The sequence below is a fragment of the Parambassis ranga genome, chromosome 17, assembly GCF_900634625.1.
Source record: "Parambassis ranga chromosome 17, fParRan2.1, whole genome shotgun sequence".
NCBI classification, from domain to species: Eukaryota; Metazoa; Chordata; class Actinopteri; family Ambassidae; genus Parambassis; species Parambassis ranga.
Genome location: NC_041037.1, coordinates 810,424 through 827,330, shown reverse-complemented (window position 1 = coordinate 827,330; position 16,907 = coordinate 810,424). Strand labels below are relative to the sequence as shown.

Genomic DNA, 16,907 nt, shown 5'->3' with positions numbered 1-16,907 from the left:
CCTGGTCATGTACTAAAGCCATGTGTAAACATCCGTCGAACTACGGCGGCTTTGCCCCGAGTTTATTTTCGACATGGCTACATTAGGAGTAAAAACTGTAGAAAACTGTAGTCGCAGTCATTCTTAGGCAGACTGAGCTTTAACCTTGAGTTAGGACAGCAGGCCGAGACTTTAGCCAGCAGGCAGCTCTCCTCTGGGTTCAGGGTGGACAGGGTCTTAGTGGTTTCTGGGAAGGCTTTCATCATGCTGTGATGTGCACATGCTGTCTGAATATGTGCAGTAGCAGAGTAAAGAGCAGGTTTCATCGTCATATTTCATTGTTTGTGTTTTGGGGGGTAGCAGCCGAAACGAGCCCGACGGGACGGGGACACAGCTCTGGAGCACCAGGTGGACAGAGCGGCCCTGTGCCTCGTTAGGGACACAGGGACTCTCCTGCACCTCGTGTGTCTCCATTCTGAGGAGCTGACCTGCTACATGTCTATCTTCATAGCAATTTCTAAAAACATTTCTATATGTCGTGCTCCAAACTGAACAGTCTACTGAACACTACAGAGGACATCAGAGGACGCAGACAAAGACAGAATAGGAGCGAGATGTAAACCACAAAGGTCAAGATAATAATCACAGTTCCTTCAGACCATTTAGCAACAAATGCTGCTGATTCTCTCACGTATTTCTGTTATTGGGACATTTATATACACCTTCACTTATTATCTCTGCATCTTCTCCTGTTTATGTTGTTAACTATGATGCTCTTACTGACATGAAATCAATCAATCGAACTTTTAGCTCTCAAAAAGTGGATTTAAAAAAGTAGTCATGTGAGGGTCTGGTTCTTCATGCAGACCTCCCTCGATAAGGCTGCATCAGTAGTAAAGACTGATCACTGATTGAATGCTGCTCTCCTTCTGAACTGGTAAAATATGGTGAGAAAATGATTTTCAGGGAGGATCAGTGTGTCTGAGCGCTCAGACGACCTCACTCAGGGCTGTGGGTGCTGGGACCGAGACACACGGTGTGTTGTTATGTAGGCTTCACACAGCCTCATGGACACTGTGAGGTGTGACCACACCTGTACAACACCCACATTGAAACTTAATCAGTAGCTGATCCAGAGTATTTACCTGAACATGTCTCCCAGTCCCTTCAGCATGCCCTTCTTGGCTTTCCCCTTGTCTTTCTCCTTCCCTCCCTCCTGCTGCTGCTGCTTCTTCTTCTCCTTCTCCTTGCCTCCCTTGTCTTTGTCCTTCTTCTTCTCCTCTTTGGTGCGGTTGGTGCCGTTGACCAGCGGCTTCTCTGTGCCGGACAGCGGGGTCTGGTCCGCCACCGTGGACACGGAGTCTCTCCCTGACCGGGAGCTCTCCTCTGTGTCCTCCTCCACTATAATAGTAAGAAAACAAAAGAGGAAGAAGCATGGGGAGGAAGAGGAGAACGTGTTCTTTTTAATCAGTAGACCTGTAGCACGTATGAATAAAAATCAATAAATCCTCATAAATGTACAATTAAATCTGCTAAGCGGCAGGAATACAGTTTAACTGCATGTGATAAGTGATGGAGCAGCTTTATGATGAGGTAATAGAAACCATTAAGCACCATTAAACACTGACTCTCAGTGATGAAGAGCAATACATTAATTACTACTTAATAGAACTGTGGTGCGTTACAATAGTATATTTATTTCAATTAGGAACAAGATCCTGTTTTAGCTACGGCTCCAAAGAACTGATGAGAGTGTGCGTGGTAACACACGTGTTTGACTGACTTGTTGTTTTTTGGAAGGTTTGTGTCCGTCTTAACTGTGAACATGTGTGTTTGCGTTCTTTGTGCTCGTGGCCATGACTGTGCTGCTTCACAGAGCTGCAGGAACTCATGTCACCGTGAAACATGAGCCCACGGCGACTGAACATGTGACGGGGCTCCGCCTCCTCTGTACTGACAGTGCTTGTGATGCGTTCACATCTACGACAGCACCCTGTCTCATGGATGTGCCACAGCCACAAGCAGAGATAAGACCAGCGGCCACACACTGAGTGTTAGTCAGCACGCCGTCACTCCATGCAGGAAGCCACGCCAGGCTTTTAGTAGCTGCTGCTTCGATCGTTATTTTAGTATCCCATGATGCAACAGGTGAGAGTGGTGACCTCTGATGTGGTGTCAAACCCGTCTTACATGTCTCCATGCCCTCGTCGTCCTCCTCAGTGGCAGCCGGTCTGTCGTAGGACTTGTCGATGGCCGCCCTGAAGCTCTCGTTACAGCCACGCCCCCTGATGATGCGGGGGCGGGGCCTGTGGAAGGGGAGGTCTCCGTTGAGGGTCACCTCGGCAACAGCAGTCTGGAGGCTCTCCAGAGAGCTGGACTTCTTCAGGCCCAGCGACGGTCCCACGTCCTTTGTGGAGGACCCTGAAGGAGACGTACGCAGAAACAATCAATCCTAAATCTGACTGATCTTAGCGTAGTGAGAGTAAAACACACACGGATACTGGTTATTATTAAGAGCCTAAATTATGATGAGAGTTATGTTACAGGGTGAAAAAGAGACTTTTTACACGGCACAGATACTGACTACACAAAGTGACACATATTTGACAACACGCCACTTCCTGCCGGCTCCAAAGGTCCAGCAGTCCTCCCAGTGTCTGCTTTTGATTTTATTCTGGGACGGCTTCCAGCTAACTTCACCGTGACCCTCGAGGTGAACGACCACAGCAGATGTCATTAGCACTCGCTGCAAGCGTGATGGCAACGACACGACGTACAGCAGAGGCCGGAAGAGGAGCTACACACCGACAGACGATGCTCGGTGTGTGTGTCCACTGAGAGGTTTCTCAGAAAACCCCTTTGGAAACACTGAACTGAGATTAAAGGCTGATAAAGACAAACAAAAGCAAGGCACTGTGTTAACGTGGCGTGTTCGATTTTAAACGTAGTGCAGTAACAGACAGAAAGATGCACAGTATATTAACCATGTGCTCCGTAACACAGCAGCAGCGTCTTGCCAGAAAACACCTCGACACAACAGAGTTCACATAAACGAACCCAGGATGAAGCAGCTGGACTCCTCACAAGAGCCGACACGAGCGCACAACATCTCTACACTGACTCACAACACACAGTGTTCTTATTACAGTTTAATGATTGTTTAAACCTCAATATGACGAGTAAAAGGCTAAAGTGATATAACAGAACCTGTTTGGTCCATAGCAGCCTCGGTAGGCTCAGTTAGCCACAAGTCTCTGTGAGGTGACCAGAAGTGCTGATGCACTGAAATGTGAAGGCCTCAGTCCTGAAGCCCTGTGTGATCATTGACTCATTTTTGGAGTCACCCCCAACTGGCCATTTGAGGAACTACTAGGAGCTACTCGGTTGTGCCATAGACATCCCGATGAGCCTCAAACACTTTTATGATATTTAGACTAAATAAATGTGCTATAAACAAACTAACATGTCCACCACCGAGCCGAGCACCTGGCCTGCTGGGTCTGATCACATTTAATGCCAATGAGTAAAATCTTTATCTGGGTTTTAAGACTATTTTCTGCAGCACTACATGGGTATTGACCTGTTTGTTTTTCATTTAGCCACCTTCATGTGGACATCTGAGGCATGTTATCCCTGCAGGTTGTTGCCTGGATGTCACCCACAGGTTTCCGGACGAGTGGATGTCTTTGGTGTGGTTCAAGCTTTTGCCATTTAGAGGTCCGTGACTCCTGCTGGGCAGGCAGACATTTTCCATCTATGGGAATAGACAGACTAGACTCTGTAGATGGAAGAGACTCATCTACAGTCACCCTCAAGTGGCCACTAGAGGAACTGGAAGGAACAGTGAGCAATACGCTTACAGCAACACACCTAATCCAACCTGAGTCTGTTTGTTTCACCACGAAAGAAGCTGATCGATCCGTGTGTGTGAGTGTGTGTGTGTGTGTGTGTGTGTGTGTGTGTGTGTGTGTGTGTCTTGTCTGACTACAAACTTCATTACAAAGCATAGCTGTGAATGAAAATAACCATCAGCAAACTGGGAGAAACATGACAGTTTAATTAAAGTAAGGCTAGTCCAAGTGTTCCCATACAGCACCTTTCAGAAACATGCAGCCTGGATAATAAATGTGAGCAGATAAGGTGAAGAAGGTAAATGAAAGGGTCCCTAATCTCCGAGGTGGTGTCACTTCAGAGGAACATACACACAAGTCCTGACGGACTAACGGGAGGCGTCACGGCAGCGAGGATGAAACAGAGGCAGATAAAAAGTGAGGGGAGGCGAAAAAGTTTGGTTTAGCGTCTAACAGAAGAAAAAGACTTTATGTTCGGTTTCCAATTTGCATTTTTCACACTTGAAGACCCGTTTTTGTCACATTAAGCTTCCTGTGCTGGATGGCATAATGCTCCTGGTCCGCTTTAAACAAAAGGAAAATGTTCATAAAATCAATTTGAGCAAAATATATTGAAATTTATTCAAATAACCTGCCAGAGCTGTGCAATATTCTCCAGTCTGGGTTTTTTTTGTCAGGCTGCTTGTTCACAGAAAAAAGAAGAGGGAAATTGAATACATGCAGAATGAACAAGCTTGTGGGTTAGCGGCCGCCCATTCATTCTCATCAGCCTGTCCTGTTCCCTTAACGTCTCACTGGGAGCCGGCCTGATAGGCTTTTCACGCTGCACACACACCTCATTTAAAGGCTTCGCCCACCGCCGTTCACACAGCCGCCACGCTTCAACTCCTAAAAAAAAAAAAAGGCGTTCACACCGCGGTGGAGATCTGACAAATGGCACGAAGAAACTTTATGTTTTTTAAACAGACCTGACTCTGCGCTAACTTGTTGCAGAGGTTTTCGGTGAAGTTCTGCTTAGTCAAGCACGAATAAAGGAACATGACAGAGACCATTGAATTACCTGCAGCCTGTTTAGCCGACGAGCAGCGGGTCCTGAGTCTATTTATTCAGAGACGGTTCACATTCTGACAATCTAATGTTTGTAAAACACTCCAACAGGCTGCTGTTAAAAATACTAAATATGTTAGCTGTGCAAATAACTAACACCCCGTTCACACTGGGGAAAAAAATCTGGCTAAAGCGGGATTCGGGCCTATCCAGATGTGAACACCTTGAATCCGGCTGTATCCAGTTTGATTTCAATCCAGCTAGATCCACCCACGAGAGGTGGGTGGATCTAGCTGGATTGGCTCAAATGTGGCTCAGGTGCGAACGCAAATGTGGCTCGCGAATCCGGCTAGCGACATGCTACTTCCGTTAAAGCCACACAGCCTGATTTAATAGAAGTTCTCATCAAGCAAATGTTTCACTAACCACAAGGCACTACAGCAAGCTAACCTCACATCATGTTCACTCAGGTTCTAGTTTGCCAATGTAAACATTAGCCAGCTCTCTTATTTGTAACGTTAGCAGGAAGCTAACCATTCCCTCGCTGAGAACAGGCCTGGAGATGCTCACAGCGTAACAGCTTCAAAACAAAAACAAGCTAACGTTGGCTAATGGTGCACAGCCAGGAGCTAACATCAACACTTTCTTTGGACGCTTGAGATTTGTAAGTCGATACATTTACATTTGTTCACATTTTTACATGTCAGATATTATTGACGAGCCTAAATGATGTCCTAAATATCCGAACAATAACACTGACCCGCTTGGTTTCTAATGAGCTGACCCACTGGTCCCAGCTGTCCACGTCTTAAACGTCATGTGACTTCATTTACTAATGTTTTCTTTCACAAAATCCCTGTTTCCTGTGTTGGTCGGTGTGATCTGTGGGTCAGAATCATCTACCTTTCTGCTCGACAGTTCAGGTTCCACTCCCAACACAGCAACACAGACTCAGGTTTCCTGAGATGAATATGAATGGGACTCATAAGGTGAACTTTACAGGGATCACTCGGAGGACACTTTCTCACCCAGATTTACGGCAAGTCAGAAACCTGGACGCTGTTCTGGACGGTCCAGTCTGGTCCTCCGTCACTAAGCTGTCCTGGTCCAACATATGGCAGCGGCCTGTGTCAATAAAGCCTCTTCTTGTCCAATCAGAGCTCGGGACAGTGTCAGTATATTCCATCTCATTGCTGTCACAGTCTTTGGTTTCAGTGTTTTGGCTTCAGTCCATGGACCATGGATCACTTGGACTTCGTGGAGAGTGAACATTTTTTAAAAAAGGTGGTAAAGTGAGAGCAGAGGCCACGGAGTGAAAATAAACCCTGCGCAGTAAAAACAACACGCTGAAATCTATTAGTCAGAGACACAGAGGGGCTGGACGCCAGTCTGCCCGCTCCGCTCGAGAAGTTCACACCGACTGTTCACCTCAGTTACAGCAATCACAGTCAAGTACAGAGAGAAGTGGAAGCTGGAGGATTCACATTCAGACAAGACAGAGAACAGGTCCTGACCTCCACTGAACTCATGCTCCTCTAGTACCTCTAACGTAATCATTCAGCAGCGCAGATCAAATGTTCTCCCTCCTCTTGTTAAAATAATACAAATACTAATGTGTTAGTTTGAGTTGTTTCCCACATGATAGTTATTTGTTTAAAAATGTTTTTTTTTTATTTATTTACTATTTTTTTTTAGTTTTATGTTAAAACAGCTGTTTTTTTACACAGTTGCTGTTATTTGTTTCTCTCTGTGTTAATCTACATTTTAATCATTTATTTTTGTTGTTTTGGTGAACACTGTTTTACTCCAATTATTATTATTATTTAAATAATAATTGTTGCTTTATGCGCACTGTGATTTGTTTTGGACACGCAATATAAACAAAGCCATATTAATTAAAACTGATTACAATGAGTCTGTGTGGATACTTCAGACGGGCTTGGTTGTTCTCAGACGATGAAGAGTCCAGCAGACCCAGCTCTTGCACCTCATAAAAAAAAATGCAACAACGCTCATCCGCTCTGACTCACGCCACCACATGATGGAAAGTTTAAAAAAACACAGTGTCTCCTCGGTTCACACACACACACACACACACACACACCGTGCAACAAAAGCATTCAAACACTGATCAGAGTATCGACCTGGTTCCTCACAGGCTCTCCTCTCCCTCTCCCTCCCCCGCCACGCGTCTTCCTTCGGCGTCCTTTTGTCCACGCCGCTGATTTCAGAGGCAGCCCTTTCATTCAGTCGAGGTGACGGTGAACATACACGAGACTTGACAATGACAGATGACTCGCTGTCAGCTCACTGACTTAACCAAGGACAGAGTGCTTTCACTTTCTCTCTCTCTCACACACACACACACACACACACACACAGACACACACACACACACCAAACAATTAGTGCTACAACTGCATCTGAGGCAAAAGGAGGAAAATCAAATCTGTTGTCACACAACTGCTTTCACCGCCGTGTTCAGCAGCGACCCTAAACTTCGGCGAGGCTTTCATTCAGATCTGTGCCGTCAACAGCGAGCTAAATGCTAAACACCAGCAGGAGGGGGGGCGCCGTGCAGACCTCAGGAAGCACCGTCTGCACCTGAGCTGCAGCGCGTGGATCAATACGTGGAACTTAATACCTGTCCGTGTTGTTCCTGTGCCACGGCCTGTTAGCTGTTATACATCTGTTCTGTAAATCACATTGACAGAAAGCCTCGTCCACTGCAGTTCAAATGTTTACCTGCAACATGTTGTGTGATAAATAAAGTGTGTGAGATGAAGAACAGAATGGACAGAGGAGATGAGTCTGTGTTGTGACTGTAGTCTGAGGGGTGTAGGCTGGTTTGGATGTGAAATGTCGATAAAGTTTTATTTGACTTCAGTGCTGACGTCAGAGCTGCTGTGATGATACAGTCACATGACATGTCCTCGTCTGACATTCTGTTAAAGACACACTGAGCTTCACTCTCTTCTTTGTGGTCTTCTCAGTGGCTGGTGTGTAAACATTCAGAGGACAGAGCTGTGGTTCCTGTGGCCCTCTCTGCTGTGTGTGAAGGCACAGGCAGTGTGTTATTGCCTCTCTGTCGTGCCTCTAAGGAAGGATCACAGATCGTGACGGAGGTGGATCGACTGCGGTGAAACAGTTGGACGTGAGGCACCGCCAGCCGGTCTTCTGAAGAGCGCACCGGCGCGATCAGACTGCATTAACCCGGCCTTGTTTTAAGGTCGTGCACGTCGACACCGTCTCCAGTCATCCTGGTTCGTTTTCATTCACGAGCTTGAGGCAGAGAAACCGGACTCGTTCTGATGAAGCTGCTTGGAGGACCAGCAGAATGTCCTCCAGCACGTCCAGTGGGCCTGCTTCAAGCTCCTGAATGGTCTAAACCACAACAGAGGTTCATGGGGACTAACTCCTTACTAGCACTGCCTACTTGCAATACACAAGCAGGCATACATGCTACATCTTTCCTCCATACCGTCATGAGACAGACGCAGGCGTGTACTTCATCCATGAGACAAAGGGTCTCAGGGTCTGATTACATCTCCTCTGAGCTTTATCATGACATACACGTCCAACACCAGCTACACCCCTCAGTACCAGGCCTCAGTACACAGCGATGATGATGATGATGATGGTTGCATAGGTGAAGTTTGTCATTCTACCCATCAGTGCACCGGTCCTTACCTGTGATGGCCTCGGGACGAGGGGTGAGGTTAATCTCGTCGGCTACTGTTTAAGGAAGGAGGAGGGGGGAGGAGAGAGGAGGGGGATACAAACATTTGGGGTTCAGTTAGAGCTCATCACATTCCACATGCAACATCCAGGTAAGTGCTGCAAACATCAGAGAGGGCTCCATCTCAATTAGGATCGGACGCCATGCGAGATAAGGAGGAGGGGGTGTGAGTGAGGGGAGGGGGTGAGGAGGATAGCAATCAGACCTGTTGTGATATCAACACGGCACACGGCAGCAATCCGGCTGGGAAGATTAGATATGATTATAGAGAGCAGGAGCAGAGAGACGGCCGCAGCCGAAGCAATCAGCGGCTGCTGGAAGCTGTTTCAAGGTGAATCAGAGAAGTTCTCGACTTAGAGTCTGTTCTCAGACAAAGAGGGCGCGTGTGGAGAACATCATGTCTGAAGGGAGCATGCAGGGACCTGAGCTGGAGGACACACCAGCTGAAGAGGTGCACGGAGTGTTTACAAGTGTCTGGTCCTGTCAGTCACACGTGGGGGGGGTGCCTACATTTACAGTTAATTCATGTGAGGCTTGTTTTCATTTGACTATTATGAAAAACCAAATTTATATTATATCCTGCATGACATGACTGTGAGAGGACAGTTCAGCCCTCCATAAACGATGAGGTACACATGTACCCGAGAGGAAGAACACGCAGAATCAGTTCAGGAAATGTACCCCAGACGCTGGACGCTGCGATGATCGTACCTAGATCCATGCTCTTGGACTTCCTTGTCTTGATGATCTCGAGCTGAGAGGCGTCTCCGAACTGCTTGGTGCGTTTCTCCGACATGCTCTGGCGTCCGAAGCCCTCCCTCTGGAAGGCGCCGTCTGAGTGGTTTTCATCCGGACTCAAGGAGCTGGAGGGAGGATTTAACAGGTGAGGAAGACGAGTGTCAACATAACATTAATGCACAGATAAGCAGTATTTGTGTTACTCATTTTAAATAAAAAGAATTTTATGACTTTTGAGATTTGAAACTCCGAGGAAACACAGAAGGAGAGAAAACACCAGAACAATATGCCATCAAAACACAGCTGACGGCTGCTTATTGCAGCACTTTGTACATTCCTTTGTTGAATGTTGCTACACCGACGCACTCAGGACAACAAAGACGGGTCCTCATCAGCACTGTGTCGGAACACGAGTCCGTCACATCAGGCTGAGAGGGCCGACAGAAGAGGGCTGCTGCCCCGACGAGAGCTGCTTACAATCAAAGAGCAATCAGAGAACACACACACAGACACACACACAGACACACACACAGACACAGACACACAGACACAGACACAGACACAGACACAGACACAGACACACACAGACACACACACACACACAGACACACACACACAGACACACACAGACAGACACAGACACACAGACAGACACAGACAGACACAGACACACACAGACACACACAGACACAGACACAGACACACAGACACACACAGACACAGACACAGACACAGACACACACACACACAGACACACAGACACAGACACAGACACACACACACACAGACACACACACACACACACACACACAGACACACACACACACACACACACACTCTCTCTCTCTCTCTCTCTGACCTTGTGTAAATGAATTGAAGGTGAAAACGTTTAAGCTGCACAGCACAGAGGGAAGGATGGTTCCGTTTAAGGACCTTGTTTCTGCCCACCTGTCGTTCTGGTTGGGCAGCTCTTTGGCCCACGGCGGAGTCACGTCAGCGGTGAAGCCCACATCGTCATGAGAGCTGGACGAGGACTGGTCGGAGAGGTGCGGCGGGAGCAGCGGCGGCCGGTCGTCCTCGATGATGACGGTGTCGTCCTGCGGCATGTTGACGGTCGGAGACAGCTGGTAGTTTCCTGGAGGAGACAGAGGTTTTTATTTTTCTATTTTCCACAGAACTGTGCTGCACTCCTCCCTCTGACTGACCACACGCATCAATAATAAATGTCTCATGTCAGGTCCTTGTGGTCCTCCTTCAGGATCAAAGAGCAAAATATCTGACGTAAAATAATAACTCGGAGTGAAATCCTTCAGAAGACAAAGGATCCACGGCTAAATGCTGCAACCTGAGCATGAGATGAAGTCATCAATATGATTCACACACAAACAATAAAATAAACCGAGCGTCCATCAGATCTGAACCAACTAACCACTGATTATTGTATTGATTAAATCCAAAAAACCTCCACATATTTAGTTCTGTTTCAATGAAGAGGATTGTTTAATGGCTTAAAATGGCATCGATGTAGAAGGTTGGGATCAATTATGATGTCAACTGTTCACCATTTGCCTTTCTTTTCTAGGAGGAGGAGGAGAGCAAGACAAAGAAGGAGAAGATAGAAAGAGAAAGAGGAGGGGGAGGTGAAGAAGAAGAGGAAGAAGGAGGCAGATGAGGAGGAGGAGGATCAGCAGTGACCTCTTTCATGTATGAATTCAGCACATGAACTGAAACACTGAGCGGCCACAACTGGTTTACATTTGGACCTAAAAAAAAAGAGTTATACAGCAGTAATATTTACGTGTGCAGTACCACTTTGTACCACTAGATGGGCTAGAGAGCCAGTGTAACATCTGGTCATCAAGAGAGGAAGAATGATTAGAACTTCGAGTCATTTTTGACACAAGTTTCTGTTTCTGTTGAACAAAAATTCACCATCAGAGATAACGCGCACACACACACACACACACACACACACACAGAGACACACACAGAGACACACACACACACACACACACACAGACACACACAGACACACACACACACACAGACAGACACACACACACACAGACAGACACACAGACACACACAGACCTCCGTCAGGTCTCTGGACGCTCCCTCTGCAGGCCTGGCTCAGACCTCTGAACGCTCTCTAAGGACTGACTTGTGCCTCGGCTCGGCACGCTGGGCTTTTTATGAAGCTGCTCTTCTTTTGATGCCAATTTCAAAACACAGATTAAAGACAGAGTCACGCGCTGCATATCAATGGGAGGTTTAAGCCCTGCTTTTCAGAGGCAGAGAAAGGGGACTGTTTTATGTTTCGCCTCAGCGCGGGGAAGTTTTTATCTTTATTTGTGAGGGCGCAGCTTGAATTAATCATAGTGTTTTGACACAGGAACAGCATTGTGCCTGCTGCCAACCTCCTCTCGCTGTAAGCTGATTAGCCAGGAGCAGTTTCACTGCTTTAAACTTTAAAACACGTTCTGTGGTTTCAGGAGCCGGCCTGTATTTTTCTTACTTTGTAGCCGACCCATTAAACAGCGGCTGCAGTCTGACACTGAACACACAAGCTGTGTTGTCACTAATACATGAATTCCCCGGGACGTTCGGTGATGACAGAGCAGCTCTTGTTTTGGTGTTGATGATATTATTTCAGCAGCAGCGGGGGATTCCTTTGATTCTTTCTCCTCCTCATCCTCCTCCTTTCCAGACTACTTCACCACAAACGACAAAAGTTTGCCACAAAAACGTTTAGGTTGTGCAGCTTCGTTCACACTTTGTTTATCTGCGGCCCAAGCTCTTCAAATGTTGACTACTGCCACCTGCTGGTGTGGAGACATGTTTCCTCTCAGTAGTAACTTTAAGGAGCCTTTTCAGAAAAGATTCAACTACGATTTAATGTATATATAAAAACACACACCAAGAAAAAAGAACATATTTTTGTTACTTAATCGTTTTGTGTTGTTTTTGGTGATTAAGTTTAAGGTAAATAGGTAAATTCATACAGCAGCCGATATGAATGATTTGGTTCTGAATCCTTGTTATCTGCTCGAAAGCTGCAACAATGATCAATGAATGGAAGTCTGGACTGTTACTCTGGAAACAGGAACATTTTCAGGACATGTTCCACTGGATTGTCAATGAACACAATGATTAACAATCAAAAATGCAAATAATCCCACTGTAACATCTAAGCATATTTTATACACACACACAGTGTAAAGCTGGATCCATACTCCGCGAGACAAAGAGCGGAGAACGCGCTCCACGGGTGGTAAGAGATACAAAAAAAGGTCTTTTATGCACTGAGGTACCATACTCCGCGAGACGCGTGTGTGCAGAACTCCTCATACGGCCCGCCCACTAAACTATAAGGAAAGACTGTACTGAGTTTTTTAACACACCACAAGGACTTGTGCCATGGCAAGAGGGCATTATACAGAGAGGGTGCCTGCAACAGCGTGAGATGTCCGGCGATGAGCTGTGAAAATGCGACATTAAAAGTAACAATAGCAAAGATTCAGTGTTTGTGCCTTTATGACCACATTTGCACATCTACTGTGTTCCAATGTGCCTGCGATACTTCAAACTGTCCGGTGATGAGCTGTGAAGATGCGACATTAAAAGTAACAATAGCAAAGATATACAGACATTGTTAACGAGCCTATTATGCCCGGGTATGTAGGAGTATATAGAATGGTAATAACATCTGGTATGTGTGAATGGCTGTCTGGAGTTATTGGTGACAAATCACCCTGACTTGCCTTTCTTTCTTTCTTTTATTGCTCATCATGCAAACCGGTATGGTCTTATCTAAATCTGTTGAATCAGCGCTGTTTATACACCTACCTATATACCTGGAGAGGCTCTTGCGCTTCTCCACTTTCATCACGCCCACAATAAATTCCGACCAATCACAGCATGGTTGCCGCACAGCCTTGAAAGACAAAGTTCGGCCCGGACCCTGTGCACAGGAGTGCGGATCAGCGGGCGGTCAGAGACAAAAAATGACGTCATTTTGTGGGCGTAACGTCTGCAGGGGGGGAAAATGTCTTTGTCTCGCGGAGTATGGATCAAGCTTAAGTGTGCGAGTGCATGCCCTAAACACTGCCAGGACCTCCTCTGTGAACTTTTATAGTGGTGTGTGTGTGTGTGTGTGTGTGTGTGTGTGTGTGTGTGTGTGTGTGTGTGTGTGTGTGTGTGTGTGTGTGTGTCCTTCAGGTCCCTCCTGCTGTGTGTGTTTGTTATTCACAGTGAATTCAGGAGTCCGGGTGAGTCCTCCTGCACAGCATGGCCACTTCTCTCTCAGACCACACACACACTTTATACACACACAAACACACACACACACACACTCTCACAGCACCACTTAATCCCATTTCCCTAAGCAGTCCAATGCGCAACACTGAGAATCCCATCACTGTCACAGATTGAATCACTGCTTTACAATCAACTGGCAGCTACTCAGTAGAAACCAATGAATCTGTCAGCTCAGTTTCTGGGTAAGAAAAAAAAACACAAAAAAGCTTCTTTGTTTTACTGCCAGCCACCCAAGGGCAGCCGCCGGACGGCAACAAAGGTGCTGCCATGAGGACGGAGCGCGCACCCGACACCGTCACCTGAGAATCAAACCAATAAATCAGCCCTCCCCTTTGGCTGCAGTCAGAAACAACGGGCAACGCTTCAGTCTCCTTATTTATATGAAGCAGAAGGCGAAGGGGCAAAGAGAGGGAAGGAGGGCGAAGAGATGGGAATAATAAGAGGAGTTTTTTGCCCCCTTCTTTTCATTTTGTCTTGTCTCAATATATTTGCATAATTAGTGAGGAGGTTATTGCCAGAGGGGGGGGGCTTGGAAGCTGAAGGAATAATTAAGTGGCTCTCTTATCGCTGGCATCATCTGAGAGTGTGTGCTGCTATGTTCTGAATGGGAACAATGTTGTCTTCTAAGAAAGCCTGATGCATGATTTATGCTTTGTGGCACCCTCACAAGGAAACTTACTCCACACAACTGTGAGAAAAGACCCCCACCGTCACCAGCACACACACACACAGAGTTTTATTTATTCAAGGACGGTTTGCTGAGCACGCAAAGCTCTGCTTCGTACTCGCACATCTGGGAACTGCCAAGTGCAGCCGCAGCCTTCCAGCGCCTGCACGGCCCTCACATGAGTGTGTGTGAGAATCTCCACATTTCACAGGGAAAAGTACAGTGACAGCAGTGAGTCTGACTGGAGACCACACATCAGGAAAGTTACATTACCCCTCAGCAGCACACACAAGCAGCGGCCGGAGCGCAGAGCACTCCCAGCAGTGTATTTAAAAAGGGTTCGGTTGACCCAAATTACACACAGACAAAGCCACAATTGTTACCATAATTGTGTTGGTGTGTATCCGTGCATGTAGTTTTTTTTTTTTTTTGGATCATTCATCCTTCACAATAAAGACAAAATATGTAGAATCTGTGCTTGTGTTTATTTAGCTAGCATAAGATCTGACCCCTGCATCCCTCTGTGCTGTAAACTGTAGTTCCTCAAGCAGCCACTGGAGGCGAGTCAATCCCAACACAGACCGCCATGTTAAAATGTTAGCAGCAGTTAGCATGCGAGCAGCTTCTCGGCCCTGCCAACCCAGATCACACTGGCTGATATGGCGACAGCCAGAACTTTCCAGGCTGAACAAAAGGGGTTCGTCCATCTTTACACAGATTATGAGTCGAGTAGTGTTCAGCATATGAAATGAAGCTGAGGGGATGAGTTGACAATGTTAAGAGCTGCAGATTATGAAACAGAGTCTTTTTACTTTTATCTGTACCAACATTGTCTCTCAACCAAACTCCACCTTTGACTGTTTCATATGCAAATCAGGAAGTGACCAGGCACAGTCCCCTCAGACCGCACAGCAGCAGCAGCTACAACATAGAATTTAAAGCACACTTCTGTATGAATAAGAACACCTTTTAAAAAGTGAAGTTCAGGGCGCACGCTCAGGAACGCATAAAGCAGAATGTAGCAGCTTAAAGCCGGAGCCTGCCGCCCTTTATCCTCTCTGCAAATTAAACAACAGTTCAAATGCGGCTTTAATCCTTTCCTACCTCTCCAATCTCACTTTGACACTAAACTGAAGCGGAATGCTGGAAACACACACACACACCTTTAATAACTGCAGACCGAGCCAAGCAACTCTCCTTTTTATTACCTCCCTGATTTGATTCAAAGCCCACATGTAGCAAGAAGATCAAAATATTGTACATGATAAATTGGGGGCTGGAATTTCGGGGAAAAAACTCCACTGGGCTGATTAAGTGTTTAATAAGCAGGGAAATGTCTGTGATAGTTAATAATTATAAAGTGCACATCCCTCCACGGGCCAACATGCAGCGGCTTCCAGCATCTGCTGTCCCGTCCTGCAGAGGGAAGGGGGTCGTGTCAGAGGGAAGCGGGACGTATCAGAGGGAAGGGGGACGTATCAGAGGGAAGGGGGACGTATCAGAGGGAAGGGGGACGTATCAGAGGGAGGGAAGCGGGACGTATCAGAGGGAAGGAAGGGGGACGTATCAGAGGGAAGGGGGACGTATCAGAGGGAGGGAAGCGGGACGTATCAGAGGGAAGGAAGGGGGACGTATCAGAGGGAAGGGGGACGTATCAGAGGGAAGGGGGACGTATCAGAGGGAGGGAAGCGGGACGTATCAGAGGGAAGGAAGGGGGACGTATCAGAGGGAAGGGGGACGTATCAGAGGGAGGGAAGCGGGACGTATCAGAGGGAAGGAAGGGGGACGTATCAGAGGGAAGGGGGACGTATCAGAGGGAGGGAAGGGGGACGTATCAGAGGGAAGGGGGACGTATCAGAGGGAAGCGGGACATATCAGAGGGAAGGAAGCGGGACGTATCAGAGGGAAGCGGGTCGCTCCGGCTGCCCTAGAAAAATGTTTATAATCCCTACACGGTCAGGGCTCAGACCACCAAAGGTCACTGAAGGTGGATGCCTCCATCTTTTCGTGCTCCACATTTCTGACTTTCATTTTGTGAAATAATGTCTGAGGGCAGCGGGAACATCAACAGCAGATATTCGTTACTCTCGGCTGTAGATTCAGTGTTATTCCCCAGCTCTGGGTGTGTCTGTGTGTCCTGGTACTGATGCGATGCTTTCATTGGTTCATACAACATTTAAACACCTCTTGCTGTAATGAAAGCTGTGAGACAGCAGACGGAGGCGTCACTTTGTCTGCTGTGGCCATCTTGCTCGTCACAGCTGTATCTCCTGTATATCTGCCTCACGCCTTCACTTCCTGCCCTCCACGCTCATTAGAAGCCTTTGCTGTTCGTTCAGCATGGCGGAGCTTCACCTATCAACACTTCTCTGTCACTCACACTTCTTTTTTTTTGTTTACTAACAACAGTGTCAGCCAATTTGCATCAAACGCCCTTTCACATGACGCTACATTGATGAATTAGTTTTTTAACTGTGATTAAAGTTCATGCATCACCTCTTCCTCTGCTTCTGAGCAGCACTGGCAGCACACAGGTGACAGGGTGCACCGGCTCAGGTCACGGCGCCAC

The 16,907-nt window shown here is 47.0% G+C and overlaps 1 protein-coding gene across 4 annotated transcripts in view; it reads right to left on the bottom strand.

Moving 5' to 3' along the window:
• Positions 1-16,907, bottom strand: part of pard3ab (par-3 family cell polarity regulator alpha, b) — a 183,713-nt gene that overhangs the window by 55,217 nt on the left and 111,589 nt on the right. For 2 of the 4 annotated variants that reach the window (XM_028426671.1, XM_028426674.1), the window contains 4 exons: positions 10,303-10,489; positions 9,328-9,479; positions 2,170-2,400; positions 1,125-1,380 (listed from right to left, as the gene is read on the bottom strand). In XM_028426671.1, coding sequence (XP_028282472.1) covers positions 1,125-1,380; positions 2,170-2,400; positions 9,328-9,479; positions 10,303-10,489 — 826 coding nt within the window. Of the gene's footprint in view, positions 1-1,124; positions 1,381-2,169; positions 2,401-8,567; positions 8,613-9,327; positions 9,480-10,302; positions 10,490-16,907 lie in introns of all 4 variants that reach the window. The other 2 variants (XM_028426670.1, XM_028426673.1) reach the window with 2 other exon arrangements.